This window comes from Anguilla anguilla, chromosome 16 (genome assembly GCF_013347855.1).
Source record: "Anguilla anguilla isolate fAngAng1 chromosome 16, fAngAng1.pri, whole genome shotgun sequence".
Taxonomy (NCBI): Eukaryota; Metazoa; Chordata; class Actinopteri; order Anguilliformes; family Anguillidae; genus Anguilla; species Anguilla anguilla.
Genome location: NC_049216.1, coordinates 18,102,607 through 18,122,553, shown reverse-complemented (window position 1 = coordinate 18,122,553; position 19,947 = coordinate 18,102,607). Strand labels below are relative to the sequence as shown.

At 48.4% G+C, this 19,947-nt stretch overlaps 1 protein-coding gene across 2 annotated transcripts in view; it reads left to right on the top strand.

Moving 5' to 3' along the window:
• itga11b (integrin, alpha 11b) overlaps positions 1-19,947 on the top strand; it is a 125,364-nt gene that overhangs the window by 65,515 nt on the left and 39,902 nt on the right. The window contains exon 1 of one of the 2 annotated variants that reach the window (XM_035396479.1): positions 10,816-10,980. The exons of the other annotated variant lie outside the window; for it this stretch is intronic. Coding sequence (XP_035252370.1) covers positions 10,929-10,980 — 52 coding nt within the window. The 5' untranslated portion in view covers positions 10,816-10,928. Of the gene's footprint in view, positions 1-10,815; positions 10,981-19,947 lie in introns of those variants that run through there. 2 annotated transcript variants of the gene reach the window in all.

The window sequence follows — 19,947 nt, the reverse complement described above, 5'->3', positions numbered from 1 at the left end:
AACTGCCTTCTTTTAATTACGGGTTTCTTTCTGATTTATCACTTGTCTCACAATGTTGTCCTCTCACAGACCAAGCACTTTAGCTATGATCTAGGACCCCAAACAGTGATTTATATTAAAATAAGCCACTATGGCCAGGGTGGAAATAGTTACCTAACCCCCCCCCCCCCCCCACCATACTTAATAGCATAAAATATTTTTGTTCTGAGAAACTTCACTACTGATCCTACACACAGACTTAATCAACCCAATTTCCGATTTGTGGTTTAATTACACTCTGTGTCGAGAAACAAGCTTCTGAAACATATTCGGTCATTCACCTGGTTTGGTCATCAGTTGGGTTACACAATTCAGAGAGGAGAGTGTGCATGTGCAATGGAATGTCACCCAGATGTAATTTCACCAAATGTGTACTACCACTTCTGTTCCATACAAGGAAGAAAATGACTCAAACACTACTGAATTCTTAAAAGTAACATACTCAGGTAAAATTACTGAGACCTGCGACAGACAGACAGACAGACAGACAGATCATGTAAATATTTTTTGTATACTAAAAGGTTTTAATATAGGTTTAAGTGTCCCACTGGACATTTCATTTTAATACAGCTACCTCCTATAGTATTCAGGAACAAAAAAAACACACACACTTTACAATTACTATATAAAGCTATATGCCCTTATAACACAACTGAATTAATTGAACTTTTGTCACTGAGCTACCTGAACATTTTTATGTTGTGCGATTGGATTTATCAAGCCTTTTAACCAACCCTGTACCGGGAGATCTACTGTCCTGTAGGTTTTCACTCCAACCTTAACAAAACATATTTCCTTCAACAGCTAAAGTGTGATGTTCTGTGTAAGGACCCACACGCAGACCAGGGAAATCCAAGAAAACGTCGTCTTTAATCAGTGCGAAGTTCGTAGCCAGGTGATCAGAGAGAGTGCGGTACAGAATCGAGTTTCCAAAAGAAAAGTAAAAAGACAGGCAAAAAGTCAAAAACCAGGAGATCAGAAAGAGCGAAGGTACAAAGGGGCAGGCAAAAGAGAAGTCAAAGAAAAGCGAAGGTCGAACCAGATCAAACAAAACCAAAAGGGGCAGGCAAACTCGAAGTCGGGCAAAGGGGTGTCGCAAGAATCTCAATAAACAAAGGCTTACAAATAATCGGCACAATGAATATGATCAACGTTCTGACAGGGACATGGTGGAAAAGACTGACATTTATACACTGGGGAAGGTAACAATCAAGGAGGGGTTACGTGAGTGAGGGCGGAGTAACAAACAACATCCAGGTGAAGAACATTAGGATAACTAATTAAATGACAGAGGACTGACAAAACGCGGACTGGAATCACATAGACAACAATGATAACAGACGGCCTGGGTTTAGCAGGTAAAACACGTGCAGAGAGAGAGAGGTGCAGTTAGAGCAAGAGACAGGTGCAGGCAATTGCAGAACTCAGCGTTAGAGCAGGCTAGAAAGAAAAGGGGCGGAGCTACAGCGCAGCATGGAAAAGGGGAGACTGGTTAATGTATTAGTATAGTGATCTAAACTATCAAAAACCCAAAACTAGTGTGTGTTAGTCCATTAGTAATATTCACATGTTAGTATATTAGCGAGGTTAGTACTTTACAATCTATAAGTTAGTAGGGATTAGTAGAAATTAGTAAAACTAGAAATCAGCAGGAAGAAAGTAAAGCGAGACTGGAAAGAAGGGGGGAAACCACGAAAACCCGGAACCACCCGAATAGTGAAATCACACAAGTACAGGGGAGTGAAGCAGCTCAGGGAACACAGACACAGAGACAGTACTGGGGAGACAAGTGACCGGAAATACAGACTACAACAGTACCCCCCCCCCTAGGAAACGCCTCTTGGCGTTTTCACCGGTGGCACAGGGTGTTTAACATGAAAGTCCTTAACCATCTGCTTATCCAAAATGAAGCGAGAGGGGATCCAGCTTCTTTCCTCGGGGCCGTAGCCTTCCCAGTCCACCAGGTACTGAAGGCCGCGACCCCGACGACGAACATCCAACAGTTTGTTCACGGTGTAGGCATCACCACCATCAATGAGTCGGGGGGGAGGGGGGGGCTCAGGGGCAGGGCAGAGGGGATGGGTAACAACGGGTTTTAAGCGGGAAACATGAAAAGTGGGGTGAATTCTGCGCATGGTGGAGGGTAACTTTAATATAACAGCAGTGGGGCTGAGGATTTTAACAATAGGGAAGGGGCCAATAAAACGAGGAGCTAACTTCTGGGACTCAACACGTAGGGGAATGTCTCTGGTGGTGAGCCAAACACGCTGTCCAACTCTGTAGGAGGGGGCTTTAGAGCGGCGGCGATCGGCCGTCACCTTCATCCTGGCGCTGGCGCGAAGCAAGTTGAGGCGAGCGGTCTTCCATGTTCTCCTGCAGCGCCGGATGAAGGCTTCAGCTGAGGGGACCCCCACCTCCTCCTCCTGACTAGGGAATAGAGGCGGCTGGTACCCTAGGCAGCACTCGAACGGAGAAAGTTTGGAAGCGGAGGTGTGTGAGTTAATGGCATACTCTGCCCAGGGTAGTTGATAAGACCATGAGGTGGGGTTCTTGGAGCAGAGGCATCTAAGGACAGTTTCGATCACTTGATTGGCCCGCTCGGTCTGGCCATTGGTCTGGGGGTGAAATCCTGAGGATAGGCTAATGGAGGAACCCAACAGTGAGCAGAAAGCTTTCCAGAAACGTGCAGTGAACTGGGGGCCTCTATCGGAAACTATATTAGTGGGGATGCCGTGTAATCTAATAACGTGATGAATGAGTAAGTTGGCAGTTTCTTTGGCAGAGGGAAGCTTGGTGAGGGGAACGAAGTGAACAGCTTTAGAGAACCTATCAACTATGGTGAGGATAGTGGTGAAAGTGTTGGATGGGGGTAAGCCTGTGATGAAATCTAATGCTATGTGAGACCAGGGGCGGTGTGGGATGGGGAGGGGCTGTAACAGACCTGAGGGTGGGTGGTGAGAGGGTTTGTTCTGGGCACAGACCAAGCAGGCAGCCACAAAGTCCAAGATCTCTTGTTTCATGGAGGGCCACCAAAAACGTCTCTGAATAAATGTCCTGGTTCTGGTGGCCCCCGGGTGGCATGAGAGTTGCGAAGCGTGGCCCCAAAGGAGAACTTGAGAGCGGACTTGGGCAGGAACGTAGAGACGATCCGCTGGGCAATTACTTGGACCAGCCTCATCCTCCTGGGCCTTACGAACCATCTCCTCGATGTCCAAGTGAATGGCATTGATGAAACAGCTCCGCGGGAGGATGGTGTCAGGTGAAGGATCTTTGGTGGGTGGTTCAAACCGGCGGGAGAGGGCGTCAGGCTTGGTATTCTTTGACCCGGGGCGGTAAGCAAGGGTAAAGTCAAATCTGGAGAAGAATAGTGCCCATCGGGCCTGGCGAGAGTTGAGGCGTTTGGCTGTGTGAAGGTACTCCAGGTTCTTATGATCAGTCCACACCAGGAAAGGTGTTTGAGAGCCCTCAAGCCAATGGCGCCATTCTCCCAAAGCCATCCTCACCGCCAACAGCTCACGATTCCCAATGTCATAGTTCTGTTCTGTGGGTGTCAGGCGGTGAGAGAAGTAGGCACAGGGATGGATCTTATTGTCCCTGGAGGAACGCTGAGAGAGAACGGCTCCCACCCCAATGTTGGAGGCATCAACCTCTACGATGAACTTAGCCGCAGAGTCAGGATGAACAAGGATGGGTGCAGAGGTGAAGTGGTTTTTGAGGGCTCGGAAGGCTGTTTCAGCCTGGGCGTTCCACTGGAATCGGGTCTTAATGGATGTGAGGGCGGTGAGTGGGGCTGCCAGAGAAGTGTAATTACGGATGAAACGGCGGTAAAAGTTGGCGAAGCCCAGGAAACGTTGCAGTTCCCGACGACAGTCTGGCTGAGGCCATTCCACAACCGCCCGGATCTTCTGGGGGTCCATCTGAATGCTGCCGGCAGAGATGATGTATCCCAGGAAAGAAGTGGTGTTGCAACTAAACTCACATTTCTCCGCCTTGACAAATAAGCGGTTCTCCAACAGTCTCTGGAGCACCTTGCGGACCTGGATGATATGTTCCTCCTTAGTTTTGGAAAAGATCAGGATGTCATCCAGGTATACAAAAACAAACTTATTTATCCAGTCCCTCAGAACATCATTCACCAGTGTCTGGAAAATAGCTGGTGCGTTTGTGAGCCCGAAGGGCATCACCAAATACTCCCAGTGTCCGGTAGGAGTGTTGAAGGCTGTCTTCCATTCATCGCCCTCTCGAATGCGCACCAGGTGATAGGCGTTGCGCAGGTCCAGCTTGGTGAATATGGTGGCTCCTTGCAGGAGTTCAAAGGCGGAAGCCATGAGGGGGAGTGGGTAACGGTTCTTGATCGTAATGTCATTGAGGGCTCGGTAGTCGACGCAAGGCCGGAGTGAGCCATCCTTCTTCCCCACAAAGAAGAATCCGGCCCCTGCTGGTGAGGATGAAGGACGGATGATGCCGGCAGTCAAGGACTCCTGGAGGTATTTATTCATAGCTTCCGTCTCCGGCCGAGACAGAGAGAACAATCGACCTCTGGTGGGAGTGGTGCCGGGCTTCAGGTCAATGGTGCAGTCGTAAGGGCGGTGAGGAGGCAGAGAGGTGGCTCGGGACTTGCTGAAGACCTCTTCAAGGTCCAGGTACTCGGGAGGAACCGCCGACAGGTCCGTCGGCTTCTCGGGAGGAGGTGACTCAGGAACAGAAGAATGGGCCTCTCGCAGACAAGATGCTAAACAGAATGGGCTCCAGCCCAAAATCTTGTGCGAGTTCCACTCCAAGGTGGGGTTGTGCTTCTCAAGCCAGGGATGCCCGAGAATGATGGGTGAGTGGGGAGATTCAATGATGTGGAGCCGAAGCTCCTCTTGATGGTTGCCGGAGAGCCGAACCTTGAGAGGAACGCTGGTGTGAGTAATATTCGCCAACCTTTGACCATTGAGCGAGTTGGCCACTAGGGGGCATGACATCTTCTCCAAGGGGATCCCCCATCTCTCGGCGGCCCCAGCGTCCAGGAAGTTCTCCTCGGCCCCGGAGTCGATGAGGGCGGTGGTCCCCTTAGTTCGTCCATCCCACTCAATGTTGACAGGCAGGCAAGTCCGGTGTTTGGAGGAGGATTCGGTTGGAACCATACCCACTAGTGCTTCTCGACACACTAGCGGGCGTTGTCTTTTTAGCGGGCAGGCTGCGACATAGTGGCCTGGTTTCCCACAGTAGAGGCATGACCTGGTGTGCATTCTTCTATCCCTCTCCTCCTTGGTCAGGCGAGCACGGTTGACTTGCATCGGCTCCGGGTCCGACATCATGACTGGAGGAGGTTTGAGATTGGTAGAAGGTGCAGCAGTGGTTCTGGACCTCTCAGTGACTGCTCGGTTGTAGACCCCTTGACTGCGAGCCCGTTGGCGCTCTCGGATGCGTGAATCCACGCGGATAGCCAGGGCAATGAGATCGTTTAGGTCCTCGGGCAGGTCCCGGGTCAGCAGCTCGTCCTTCACGCTCTCAGACAGGCCATTGAGGAAGGTGTCGTACTGAGACTTCTCCTCCCAGCCACTGGCGGTAGCCAGAGTACGAAAGTCGATGGCGAAGTCCGACACCGTCATTCCCCCTTGGCGCATGCGCAGGAGTTCTTGCGCCGCATCATGGCCGTGCTTGGAGCGGTCGAAGACCCGTTTCATCTCTTCTGCGAGCAGCGTGGAGGTCTGCACGCAGGGAAGCCCCTCCTCCCAGGCAGCCGTTCCCCACTTCCTAGCTCGCCCGGTGAGCTGCGTGATGATGTAGGCAACTCGGGCCTGCTCAGTGGGGAAGGTAGCTGGCTGTAGCTGGAAGATCAGCCGGCACTGGGTAAGGAATGGGCGGCAGCCACCAGGTTCTCCGTCGTACTTCTCCGGAGGAGGAAGGTCGGGCTCACGAGCACGTACAGGTGGGATGTCAGGCGTAGCGGGAGCCGCAGGTTGCTGGGGAGCGAAGCCAGGCGAGGAAGCCCGGAGTGCAGATATCAGCTCCGCCACGCAGGAGGTTAGGGTCTGCAGCTGGTGAGAGACCGACTCCAAGTGGGACTGGTGGCGTCCCAACATGGCTCCCTGCTGCCCAAGTACAAATTGTACCTGGGCAGGGTCCGCTGGATCCATCCTGGTCAGAACGTACTGTGATGTTCTGTGTAAGGACCCACACGCAGACCAGGGAAATCCAAGAAAACGTCGTCTTTAATCAGTGCGAAGTTCGTAGCCAGGTGATCAGAGAGAGTGCGGTACAGAATCGAGTTTCCAAAAGAAAAGTAAAAAGACAGGCAAAAAGTCAAAAACCAGGAGATCAGAAAGAGCGAAGGTACAAAGGGGCAGGCAAAAGAGAAGTCAAAGAAAAGCGAAGGTCGAACCAGATCAAACAAAACCAAAAGGGGCAGGCAAACTCGAAGTCGGGCAAAGGGGTGTCGCAAGAATCTCAATAAACAAAGGCTTACAAATAATCGGCACAATGAATATGATCAACGTTCTGACAGGGACATGGTGGAAAAGACTGACATTTATACACTGGGGAAGGTAACAATCAAGGAGGGGTTACGTGAGTGAGGGCGGAGTAACAAACAACATCCAGGTGAAGAACATTAGGATAACTAATTAAATGACAGAGGACTGACAAAACGCGGACTGGAATCACATAGACAACAATGATAACAGACGGCCTGGGTTTAGCAGGTAAAACACGTGCAGAGAGAGAGAGGTGCAGTTAGAGCAAGAGACAGGTGCAGGCAATTGCAGAACTCAGCGTTAGAGCAGGCTAGAAAGAAAAGGGGCGGAGCTACAGCGCAGCATGGAAAAGGGGAGACTGGTTAATGTATTAGTATAGTGATCTAAACTATCAAAAACCCAAAACTAGTGTGTGTTAGTCCATTAGTAATATTCACATGTTAGTATATTAGCGAAGTTAGTACTTTACAATCTATAAGTTAGTAGGGATTAGTAGAAATTAGTAAAACTAGAAATCAGCAGGAAGAAAGTAAAGCGAGACTGGAAAGAAGGGGGGAAACCACGAAAACCCGGAACCACCCGAATAGTGAAATCACACAAGTACAGGGGAGTGAAGCAGCTCAGGGAACACAGACACAGAGACAGTACTGGGGAGACAAGTGACCGGAAATACAGACTACAACATAAAGACCTGCATTGAGCTGCTAATCGTTAAAATTAGGTGTGCCAAATTAGGGTTGGAATGCAGGATGGCAGATCTCCAGGAACAGGGTTGGTTACCTCTAGTCTAGAGTTAATGAGTTAAGAGATTGACTGGATTAGAATGTGTTTCAGGTTTTGAGACAGTGCAGGACTGGTGCTCTTGAATTACGAATGCAAATGTTAACTACAAATTTTGGCTGAAACACTGTCTAACAAAAGCTTGAAATTGGACACGCTGCTGAGCTGTATAAATTTGAATCTTATTAATAGCATGATTTATTAGCTAATGTCAACTATCATTGTCTTTAATATACCACTTTAATACCACCAAGTTCATTCATTTGTGAGTCTGTGGATGAGTCTGTGACCACAACCCTGGGAAAATGAATGACTAAAGGGTTCTTTTTTAGCATTTGTATCACATCATTAGACTGAACCAACAAGACTCATCATTTGTTTTCATGCTAGGTGTACAGTGAAGTTTATGTGTTTCTGTACTTTGGTTTCCATAAAAGAACTGCCCAGCATTTAGACTCTGTATGTTACATTTCAGTGGGTATCTACAATGGAACAGTTTACCATCTCTAGCATGCAAGGGTTTGCTTGTGGTCTGTATTTCTGCAGTGTTTGTTTGCACACTGAATTCCAGTGGATTTCTGGAGAAGACGGGTGACCAATCCCCGGGATTCATGTGAAATTTAGACCAGCCGTGTGGCGAACACAGTCACCATTGATGGGGAGCGTGCGGGGGTCCGGCGTTTCGTGGGGTACGCGTTGGGGGTGTTGTGTTGGCGGAGCAGGCCCTTTGATGAGGAGTGGGAGGCCAGAATGGGTTTTTAAGCGAGCCTGATGATGTGAAATGGAGCGTGCACCTGGGTCAGCCCACATGTTTAAGGAGCTATCGGCGGCCCCCTTTCTCCGGCCCTGCAGCGTTTCATCTGAAGAACGGGCCCGCTAACGGGTGCAGACGTGACGGACAGCTGCCGCACCTGCCTCTGACATGACAGTGCGGTGGGCATCTTTATGTCTGCGTGCGGCGCTGAACCCCATGCTGGTTCTGGCTACTCTGTCATCTCGCTGTGCGCGTGCGTGTGCGTGTGCGTGAGCGTGAGTGCGCACATTTGTGTGCATGTACGTGTTCCTCACTTTTCTATGTTTGACACATCCATGTAATTGCCATGTAAGAGGATCTCCTGCTTTCACAAAGTGAAATGCGAGTACAAATATTGAACAATATTTCCAGAAAATATCTCTATAGCGGTAACGTGAGCATATCCGCGATCTGTAATACGCTTATGCAGGGCTTTCCACTTCTCTAAAGTGGTGTCCCCTCCTTTGGGCCTTCGCAGCACACTGACTGCACACAGGTTCCAGGTTCACAGGGCCAGTGTTCGTCTGAAACTTTTTTGAGTGTCTTAGTTGTGATTGCAAAGCAGGTTTTAAGGTTCAGTTGGTGAACCTTGGGTTTGTGAGGAGAGGGCGACGGTGGGCTCATGGTGGGTTTTAGACTGACTATACCGCCCTCTCTACCGTTACTCTGTCGCTCCAGTACGCTGTGCTGAACTATGCCTGGACCACTGGACTTCATCCAGTCCAGTGAAGTAAGTCATGTAATGAAAAAGAGAACAAAGAAACTGCAGTTAACATAAATCCTGCTGTAAACGTGCCACAGAGTTACAGGCGGGGGGGGAGTGCGGTCAGTCTATAAAACTGCCTTTAGAGACCGCAGACCGTGCGGTCCGTCTTCCTCAACTCCCCCCAGCTCAGATGTGTTGAGGAGCAGTTGAAAATGCTGTGAGTGTGTATGTGTATATTAGTGAGTGTCCATACAAGGCTCATGTATGTGTTTGTGTGTGTGTTAGTGTTTGTGTGTGTGTGTGTTAGTGAGTGTGCGCGTGCGTGCGTGTGTGCGTTATTGACTATGTATGTGCGTGTGTGTTAGCGAGTGAGTGTGTGTGTGTGTTAGTGAGTGTGCGTGTGTGTTAGTGAGTGTGCGCGTGCGTGCGTGTGTGCGTTATTGACTATGTATGTGCGTGTGTGTTAGCGAGTGAGTGTGTGTGTGTGTTAGTGAGTGTGTGTGTGTGTTAGTGAGTGTGCGTGTGTGTTAGTAAGTGTGCGCGTGTGTTAGTGAGTGTGCGCGTGTGTCAGTGAGTGTGTGCGTGCATGTGTTAGTGTGTGTGTGTGTGTGTGTGAGTTAGTGAGTGGGGGTGTGTGTGTTAGTGAGTATGTGTATGCATGTGTGTGCGTGTGTTAGTGAGTGTGCGTGTGCATGTGTGTGTGAGTTATTGAGTGGGTGCGTGTGTGTGTTAGTGAGTGTGCGTGTGTGTGTGTTAGTGTGTGTGTGTGTGTGTGTGTGAGTTAGTGAGTGGGTCTGTGTGTGTGTGTTAGTGAGTATGCGTGTGTGTGTTAGTGAGTATGTGTGCATGTGTGTGTGTGCATGTGTGTATGTGTGTGTTAGTGAGTGTGCGCGTGCATGTGTTAGTGTGTGTGTGTGTGAGTTAGTGAGTATGTGTATGCGTGTGTTAGTGAGTATGCGTGTGTGTGTGTTAGTGACTGTGTGTATGTGTGTGTGTTAGTGAGTGTGCGTGTGCATGTGTGTGTGTGTTAGTGTGTGTGTGTGTCTGTGTGAGTTAGTGAGTGGGTCTGTGTGTGTGTGTTAGTGAATGCGCGTGTGCATGTGTGTGTGTGTGTGTGTTAGTGAGTGTGCATGTGTGTGTGTGTGAGTTAGTGAGTGGGTCCGTGTGTGTGTGTTAGTGTGTGTGTGTGAGTTAGTGAGTGGGTGTGTGTGTGTGTTAGTGAGTGTGCATGTGTGTGTGTGTTAGTGAGTGTGCGTGTGCATGTGTGTGTGTGTGTGTTAGTGAGTGAGTGTGTGTATGTGTGTGTGTTAGTGAGTGTGCGTGTGCATGTGTGTGTGTGTGTGTGTTAGTGAGTGAGTGTGTGTATGTGTGTGTTAGTGTGTGTATGTGTGTGTCTGTGTGAGTTAGTGAGTGGGTCTGTGTGTGTGTGTTAGTGAATGCGCGTGTGCATGTGTGTGTGTGTGTGTTAGTGAGTGAGTGTGTGTATGTGTGTGTGTTAGTGAGTGTGCGTGTGCATGTGTGTGTGTGTGTTAGTGAGTGAGTGTGTGTATGTGTGTGTGTTAGTGTGTGTGTGTGTGTGTCTGTGTGAGTTAGTGAGTGGGTCTGTGTGTGTGTGTTGGTGAATGCGCGTGTGCATGTGTGTGAGTTAGTGAGTGGGTCCGTGTGTGTGTGTGTGTGTGTGAGAGTTAGTGAGTGGGTGTGTGTGTGTGTTAGTGAGTGTGCATGTGTGTGTGTGTTAGTATGTGTATGTGTGCGTGTTAGTGAGTATGCGTGTGTGTGTTAGTGAGTGTGCGTGTGCATGTGTGTGTGTGTTAGTGAGTGTGTGTGTGTGTGTTAGTGTGTGTGTGTGTGTGTTAGTGAGTATGTGTGTGCGTGTGCATGTGTGTGTGTGTGTTAGTGAGTATGTGTATGCGTGTGTGTTAGTGAGTGTGTGCACGCTGTTGAGCTTGCACAGCTGAGTAAGTGTGAGTGAGTGGAGTTTTGTCTGCTGGCTGCATGTGCACCTCCTTTCCAGCTGACCACAGTCCCCTCCTACTTCCCCCCGATATAGTGAGCCTTTAGAGTAGCTCCGGAGTCCATACAGGCAGGATCTTTACTGCGACTGCTGCTGGGACTGGGTCTCTGCCTCTGGCCCCTCATACACCCACACATGGAGTACTGCTGCACCCTGCTGCTGCTGTGGACCTTCAGTCTGCTCAACGGTAAGAGAGGAGCTCTGTGTGTGTGTGTGTGTGTGTGAGGGTCACGGGCAGAGATGGAGAAAGAGAGCAATTTTATGACTGTATTTTTGTATAAAGGTGTGTGATTGTGCGTTGTCAAGTCTGAGTGTTTATGTTTGGATTATGGAGTATGGAATATGAAGAATGGAATGACTGTATGTTTATTACAGTTTGTTTTTGAACGTGTTGAAAAAGATTTATCAAAGAATGTGCGAGTTTCTGTATGTTCAGAATGTGTATGTAGCATGTAAAAGTGTGTGTGCGTATTAGAATATCATGATGTGTGAAAGTGCGCTTGTCTTAGTGTGAGCGAGTGGCAGAGACTGTGAAGGCATGTGGATATGTGTGTGCGTCTGTGGGTGTGTAAGTGAGTTCTGGTGTTTGAGAGACAGCCAGCGAGAGAGAGCGCTCTGACCCATGGTATAGTCTGCGACGTTCAACGGGAGCAGCATCAGTTTTTCATTATTCCTGTGCTGTGCTGGAAGGGAAAGCATCCGTCTGGAAAGGGCAATGCCTGGAGAGGCGCTCAGATCTGAGAGGGACTGTTTCCAGGCAAGCTTTCAAGAAGTTATCAGTCTCAAGTATATGTCTTATTGTCATGGTTACAGCGTAGGAAAAGATGAGGGTGCGCAAGCCTGCTCACAGTCGCTTCTGAGCACCGCGTCCCAAGCGTTATGTCATTATGGGGACGGGGGGGGGGGGGACGGGGGCTGGAAGATCTGACGGCACGGGAACACTATCCTCTCGTCTGAAAGCACCTTTTCCCCCCTGTCATGGGGGGAGAAGTTATCTGCACACAATCAAGGGCTCAGAGTTTCCACTGTGTGGAGGAGGACTGGTCCGGAGCCACATCTGGCGGGGGCCGTTATCAATGGAATTGTGCCGGTCCTGTGCAGCGAGGGGGGAGGGACGGGGAGCACTCCCCTCCAATCACGTTGCAGCTCTGAATGATGGACAGGCTCAGTGGTACAGGCTGACATGTCCTCACGAGAGGGGAAAAGGCCTTGTGCAGGGTGCTGCTTACCACATCTGCACACAGAATGCAGCGTTAATTGTCATTTAATGCTACTCCGCCTTTTGGAGATAGAAGTTCAGAGCTCTGTGCTATCTCTTAGAAATGTGTCAGAATCACAGTCTGGCCATCAGAACTGAGATATGTTTCACTTTGAACAGGCGGGCATGTGCGCCCGTGAGCGTTTGCCACCTCATTGTGCCACACGCTGCACCCCTCATTAGAGTGACCACATGAACAGCAGACTGATCTAATGAGCTCCCATCTTCTTCTGATCCTCTGTGACAGGAACCACGTGTGCACGCGTGTACACGTAAGTTTAGGTCATCACTGTGACATTGCTGTAAAAGACGGGTACATATTTATCCGCGAATATGTCCGTGAGCGCGACTGCTATTTACCGCCAGCTCTGTGTGTCAGCTTCACAGGCGCCCAGCACATGTGGCAGACCAGCTGCTGAAAGAGAGCTGTGTGCCTGCAGCAATGGGTCACACTTAAGATTCCTACACACACACACACACACACGCACGCATAAATACACACACCCCCACACACACACACACGCGCACGCATAAATACACACACACACACACACACACACACTCACTCACCCACACACACACGCACACACACACACACACGCACGCATAAATACACACACACACACGCACACACACACACGCAGAGGCATACACACACACACACACACACACACACACAGCTTTGAATACCTGCTATCAGATATGGCTCAAGGATTGCGGCTACCTTTGTACTCAGAAAGGGCAGAACTGTGGCTCCGTGGGTTTAGAATCTTTTAAAACGTTCAAAATAGGCCAGTGTTAGATGATGCGTGGCTTGAGTGGAGGAAATATCAAAGAAATTGCTTTCTCACTGGAATTCACTGCTGGAAAAAAGTTTGGGTGAAATATTTACTGTCGCCCCCCCCCCCCCCCTCCTCCCCCTGGCCCCCAAATCCTGTGAACACAGATGAGTTTTGTGGAGAAAGAGTCTGGCAGAGGCAGGACCATGGCTTTATGAATCATACTCAGAGGAAAGCAGATTCAATTCAACTGCAGCGGACACCTCGTAGGCCAGCTTTGGAAAGTCAGTCAGTCCCAGATGAGAAAGAGTGTCCTGTTTACCTGAAGCATTCTGGGATAGAGGGGGGCAGTGTGTTGGAATGCTTGGAGCGGTCCCACCACCTGTGTGTAACAGTCGGTTGTCCCTTTAAGTGGCGTCATATGTGCGTGTGTTGGGTTACGTGAACATGTATTATGAGTGTGGACACGCTCAAAGCTACAGAGAAGTGAACATGTATTATGAGTGTGGACACGCTCAAAGCTACAGAGAAGTGAACATGTATTATGAGTGTGGACACGCTCACAGCTGCAGAGAAGTGAACATGTATTATGAGTGTGGACACGCTCAAAGCTGCAGAGAAGTGAACATGTATTATGAGTGTGGACACGCTCACAGCTACAGAGAAGTGAACATGTATTATGAGTGTGGACGCGCTCACAGCTACAGAGAAGTGAACATGTATTATGAGTGCGCACACGCTCAAAGCTACAGAGAAGTGAACATGTATTATGACGCTCAAAGCTACAGAGAAAGGCTGACAGCTGGCTAATGAGCTTTGTATACTGATGCATTAGCTGCAGCCCTTTTGTTATTCTAATAAAACACTAATGTTGCACCGTTAACCAGTCTGGCTCAGTTAATAACGTTACATGTTTTCCAATGTGCTGAGACACAGTGTTTTTGAAAGGACAGCAGGTGAGCATCAGCAGTGAGCTCCGGTGAATTTGGGTACCAGGGACCTGGCTTCAAATGGTCCGAGTCGCTAGTCCTGGATTTGTTGTTCTTGTTCTTTTTCAGTTTGCTAGCAATTGTGTAATCTGTAGTGAATCCCCCGTATTGCCAGTATAAGAGATCCCCATATCGCTCACCCACCAGTCCGTATTGTGCTGATAAGGCTGTGGACTCGATTACTCCAACCCTCCCTTCCCAGCCGTTAGTGCTTGGTGATGAGTCTACAGGCTCCCTCCCCACTCCATTGAGTGCCAGTGTTGCCCTGTGCCTGGGCTGCAGTTAGAGACAGCAGACTGGGGCCACGCAGCAGTGGCTGATCCTCTTCAGCGTGGCAGATGATGTGCTGGTCCGCTGGCTCTGAAATCGCCCTATCCCACTGGCAGCGGGGGATCGTTTGGTTTGGCAGTCGAATCTCTGGGCTCGGAAAAGAGACCGCAACTGTACCGGAGGACACATCTGGACACATCTGGGCTCAAATGTCACACACATGTCCCCTCAGCCTATTTCCTTTGGAATTCAAGCACAGGATTGAATATCAGCACATAGGTGTGTGAACCTGAAGCTGGGTATTCGGTGGCAGCAGCAGCAGATTTTGCCATTTGCATAATGTGGAATTTATTAAAGGTCAATCTGTTTGCACACTAGCCTTGCCGGTGGGCAACAGGCCTGCTTATTCGAGTGCGTGCTATGCTCTCGCGTTTGAAGATTTGCAAAGGAGGGGAGAAACGAGTGCTTATTGTGCCAGTGCGCAGAGAAAGCGCAATGTCCCAGACCGCTCACTCGAACGGTCGTCTTACAGGCGGTCTGTTCAGCCCCAGTGCGGAGTGTGCCCCTCTCCCCATTCAGAGCAGCCTATCAGAAAGCCTGCTGTCCTCCGGGCTCACCACTGGTTCTGACTTTATTTACCTGGGCACGGGAAACCCAGCTCAGCCCAGATTCAGGAGCTGCCCATATCACCAGGATAATTCAGTTTCTCTGCCACGTTAGAGTTTGAAATGGAAACTGGATCTCTTTCCCTCCTCTCTTTCTCTCTCTCTCTCTCTCTCTTTCCTTGTCATTTCCCTCTCTGCTCCTTTTTGTTCTCCGGGTTGAACAGAAAGCAGAGCTGCGCTTCGATGGTATCTGGAGCGGTTAGCTTTGTCTGACGAGCCCAGTAAGTGATCAAGGACCCGGCCAGTGAGTCACTCCTGTTTATGTGTACTTAAGTCGCCTCGGAAAAATGATAAAAACACACATGGGAAGCATTTCAAACGCGCAAAGAAAGAAAAAGAGAGGGAACTATTTGGAATCATTCTTCTCTGCTTGAACTTGCCGCATACTACTTTTTTACTTCAGCTTAGTTAGAAACCTGAAGTAACTTGACTTCATGTCAGGCGATGTGGGCTGGAAATGGGCTACCCCAATATTTCTTCTGAAGTTTTTTACATTCCTCCACCCCCAGGAGGATATTAAGAGCTGAGTTTAAAGGTCAGCTAAAAATGTAAATGACTCATGCAACACATTCATGATACCTGGCGTATGCCATTGTTTTCTGCAAAAAAACTAACGAGAGAATGGGACATAGTGTGTGCGTGCTGGATTTGGATTTAACAAATGATAAAATTTTAATATGCCTATGTATTAATGTCCATCCAGTCTGATTTAAAAAAAAATATATATATATGATTCTGAGAGGTTTCTATTTCAAGATAAGCTTGGTATTGTTGTATCAATCATTGTCCTTACACATTATAATTAAGCAATAGCTCACTTCAGGCCGTGATATATGGTTATTATATCACAGCTAAGGGGCTCCACTTCGCGTCGGGCCGAACAACGCCCCTTAGCTGTGATATAATAACCATACGCCACGGCCTGAAGTGAGCTATTGCTTAATTATAATGTGTACACATCTGACTGTGGACACACCGTTTTATAAAACGGTCACCGAGTATGGCAATATGAAAGTAATAGACACACTCCAATTTAAATAGTTTTTATTAATAAATAATGTTCAAAATAAAATAGGCCCTCCTGGCTGCCTGCACATAGTGCGAGGCGGTTGCTATGAAATGTACACACAAACTATCTATCGTAGTTTGTTAGGCTAATGTTTTTTTTCTCAGACGCGGAGTGATACTGAATTGTGCAAAGGAATTCAACCAATCAGATTGCTTGATTTGAGCTACCCGTTTTATAAACAGTGATAGAAATGAATTTGGCTCTTAATGTATAGCAATATGTCTTTCTCAGGCTTAACCACTGTGGATAAGCTGACACTGGGATATTTGGGTGATAATTTAAGTGGGTTTAAATGTGTGGACCATGTGTGGTGTGTAGCAAGTGCTTACACAGTACCTACAACCTAAAACTCAGGAAACATATTTGGCTACATATCAAATGCTTCCAAATGTTTTTGCATTGGGGTAATATACTACTGTAAAACACTTTTTCTTTTACAATTTTGAATATAAAAATATTATTGTTCTGGTATAAATAAACATTTAGCCTGAGGAGTGCTAATAAAGTTTAGTACGCCCATTGAGTGCAGTTGCCACCTGAATATGGAGCTGGTGTTTCAAAGAACATATTAACGGGTCAGAGGGTTATTGACTGTGCTATTTTGGTCATTCAGGGAGAATCACACTTCCTATTAACAAATATAATCTATTAATTCATTCATTGTGCCTTAAAGCTCTGCATGGGTAAACATTAATTCGTAAAAGGTTATGAAAGCATAAAAATGGAGAGAAAAGATAGGATGACAGAAAATATTTAAAAAGTTTCATTGCAGACAGTTGTTTAACACAGAAAGTATTTGTTTATTAGCGTGGGAATCTGCCCTGGCTCCAGCGTGCTCCTCCGTTACACATTGCTTTGGTCTGGAAGTTACAGAGGACCCAACGCAGATCCGAACCATAGATCGTCTACGTCTATGATGCAAACACTGCAGACAGCGAAGTCCTCCCACACCAAGCCTCAGGCTCTGACCCATACTAGTGATGTCCACTGACTGTTCTGTCATTTTAAATATGCAGCTATACCTCAGCGTTGTCATTGTGAGGTTTGCTAACCTCAGTAGTGTATAAATGGCTGATTTCTATCATGTTAACAAGGGAAAAAAGTCATATTCCACTATAAATGTTGCATATATTACATCTGCCCCTACTGTCTCTATGTGACACTCTCTTTCCTATGTAATCTCCTGGTTTTGGTGCAATTTCAGTCTTGTCAATTGCCAAATCTGTAACTAACCAGAGCAGGAATCCACCAGTAGAATTACCGGAGCAATCCACAGGCCTACCGCACCTTCCAAAACTATTCTGTTACTCAAACTCAAAAAACCCGGGACTGACACAAGATATTGAACACAGGATCAAACCCATGTTTGACCCATTCTCAGCACAGTATTGGGTCCTCGCCATTCACACAAGACTCACGTCAGCAAGTTTACATCCGTACTGTACATGTCACTATTGAATAGGGTTGTCATGTTTCGACATCATTGAAAGCAGACATTTCGAGGTTTGTTTACACTGGAGATTCAACGTGGTGGACGATGCGGACAATCTGGTGTTCAGCCAATCCTAGACTTCATGGGATTTCTGTTCTTTATTCATCCACCTAATGAAAGCTTGATGCGGCTGCATACGGTCTGCGGTCATGTCAAAGCATCCTTGCGATTAAGAAGAGCGGAATTCAGGGCTAGAAGCTGGTGCCAGTATCTCCGGAGTAGAAGAGCCTTTCTGTTGTCCTCGGTGGCTGTACTACAGTCAAACTCGGCACAGCATCAAACAGCAGTCGTAAGCAATGAGGATCCTTGATCGAAATCCGCACAGAGTAACCTGTGCCCCGAGCCTTGTCAAACCCATGAAAAACCCAGGTCGAGACCTGGGCTGTGGGTCCAGCTCAGATAACGCAGGTTGGCATATTCACACCAATGGCAAACACAGGTTTTACCTGGGTCGTTGCTTCATTTGCTTTTGAAAGGGGTACCAGAGGCACGGGCATCATAATGAGTCTCAGCAGACAGAGTTGAAGTTTGGGAGCCATGTCAGAAAGCCACCTGTAGTCTCTTCTTGGCTGCCGACCCCACTCCAGCTTCTCAGCCATAGAGACGGTCTGGAAGAGCAGTGCTGAGAGAGAAGAGAGTAAGAGAGAGAAGCAGACTCTCTCTTACCTCAGCAGTGGAATGAGTCACCTTCTCTTTGTGCTGGGGGGGCGGGCTGTCCGGGGGGGCGTGTTTGTGTTCCCTTTAAACCAAACGGGCTTTGTGGTTCCAGGTCACTGGAAGCACTGTGAATGTGAAAAATATTTTTCTAGAGAAATAATACACCACTCCTGACAGACTGAGAAGGTTCTGTGTCTGATTAAGTTTGATTGCTTTTAAAGCTGCTCTCTCTCTCCTTTCCTCTCTTTCTCTTTCTCTCTCTCTCTCTCTGTCTCCCTCTTTCCCTCCCTCCCTCCTAGAGAGCGTCAGGCCAGTATTGAGAGATGGTAACAGTCTGTTCCTTCAGAAAAGCAATGGACAGATTACTCACTCAGTGAGAACAGCTGGCTCATATCACTGACTGCCACCTTTATCCTATTATTTTTAGTAGGGGTCAGTGATTTTTGCAGAAGCCATGACACCGCACAGATTAGCAGCACCGAGACAAAGAGCGGAGGAGAGAAGGGCTGATGGGCAGGGCAAGATGAAGAGAAGATAGTTGTGGAGAGATGGATTTAGTGGAAGTCTGAATGAGATTAACCTGACCCCATTTTCTCTTGCCAATAAAAAGGTTCCACTCTTCTGTTTTTTGACGCGTGCATTTCCTGCTCTGGAAATGAACTGAATTAGCCAAATTCCACAATTATGATCACTTCCTTATTCATGAGCTGTTTGGCAGCAGTGAAAGCGGTTTCCTGTGCTAAAGGCCTTTCCTGATAAATACTTCGATTAAAAGCAGAGGGTGCTGCTGGCCTGGCGTGCTGCTCGTCCGCTCTCAGCCAATAGGGGGAGGTGGAGAGAGTCAAGATCAGTTTCCTCACAGCTGTTTACGCACTGTTTCTTTCTTCCTTTGATGAACTTGCTCATGGATGCCTGCACGTTGCGCCACATCATTACCACGGGCTGTTATCAGCATTTCCTCTGCGCTGATTAAGGACACCCTTGCTCAGTTTTTCTCACAAGTAAACAGATTAGAATCAGTTTTGGTCGCGCATATTAATGCCTCTTGTGGCCAGTGCCTGTGGTGAATTTATAGCTCTTACTAGTTCCAAGAGAGGCAGGGGGAGATATTTTGGCTGCGCACCACTTTGTGAGTAAGATGCTAGTCTCATCAGCCATATGGCCGGTAGCCGTGGCTTTGGATTGGTCAGATCTGGCGTGGTGCGCACGCAGAGCCAGCCGCGTTTCGGCCTGGCCTCCTACCTGTCAGCTACCACACACGCGATGTCAGCCGCATATTCCTGGCGGACGGCTCCACTGTTTAACCTGTTTGTGCACCGTTTCTTTCTTCCTTTAATGAACTTGCTCATGGATGCCTGCACGTTGCGCCACATCATTACCACGGGCTGTTATCAGCATTTCCTCTGCGCTGATTAAGGACACCCTTGCTCAGTTTTTCTCACAAGTAAACCGATCTGAAGCAGTTGTAGATCAGAACCAGCTGCGTTTTGGCCTGTCGTCCTACCTGTCAGCTTCCACACACGCGATGTCAGCCGTATTTACCTGACGGACAGCTCCACTGTTTAACCGCGACCCCACTGGGGCACGTATCCTTGCGCCTGCACTGGACGGGTCTGTTTACAGTGGGCAGGGGCAGGACCAATATGAGCCCCACCCGAGACCCCCCTCGGAGTGTTTGTTGCTCTAAGGGCGAGCCGGGTGTCATGGTCCCGCGGGATTGTGGGAGAAATCCTGTCCATCAGCGCAGTCTTAGTGCACACTGTGAAGACAACCCCCCCCCCCACCCCCACCCCCCATGTGCCCTTCACTCACGCGCCTCATCGTACGCACATTACCTCTGATCAGCCACAGACAATCACTGCTCATCCCACAGTGGCTGGGGTCACATCAGAGCTTCTGCCAGGCTATACAGCACCAGAGTCTTAAAGGCTCCTATGGTGGTCCTGCCAAATTGGAAAATAAAACAGGAAAAGGG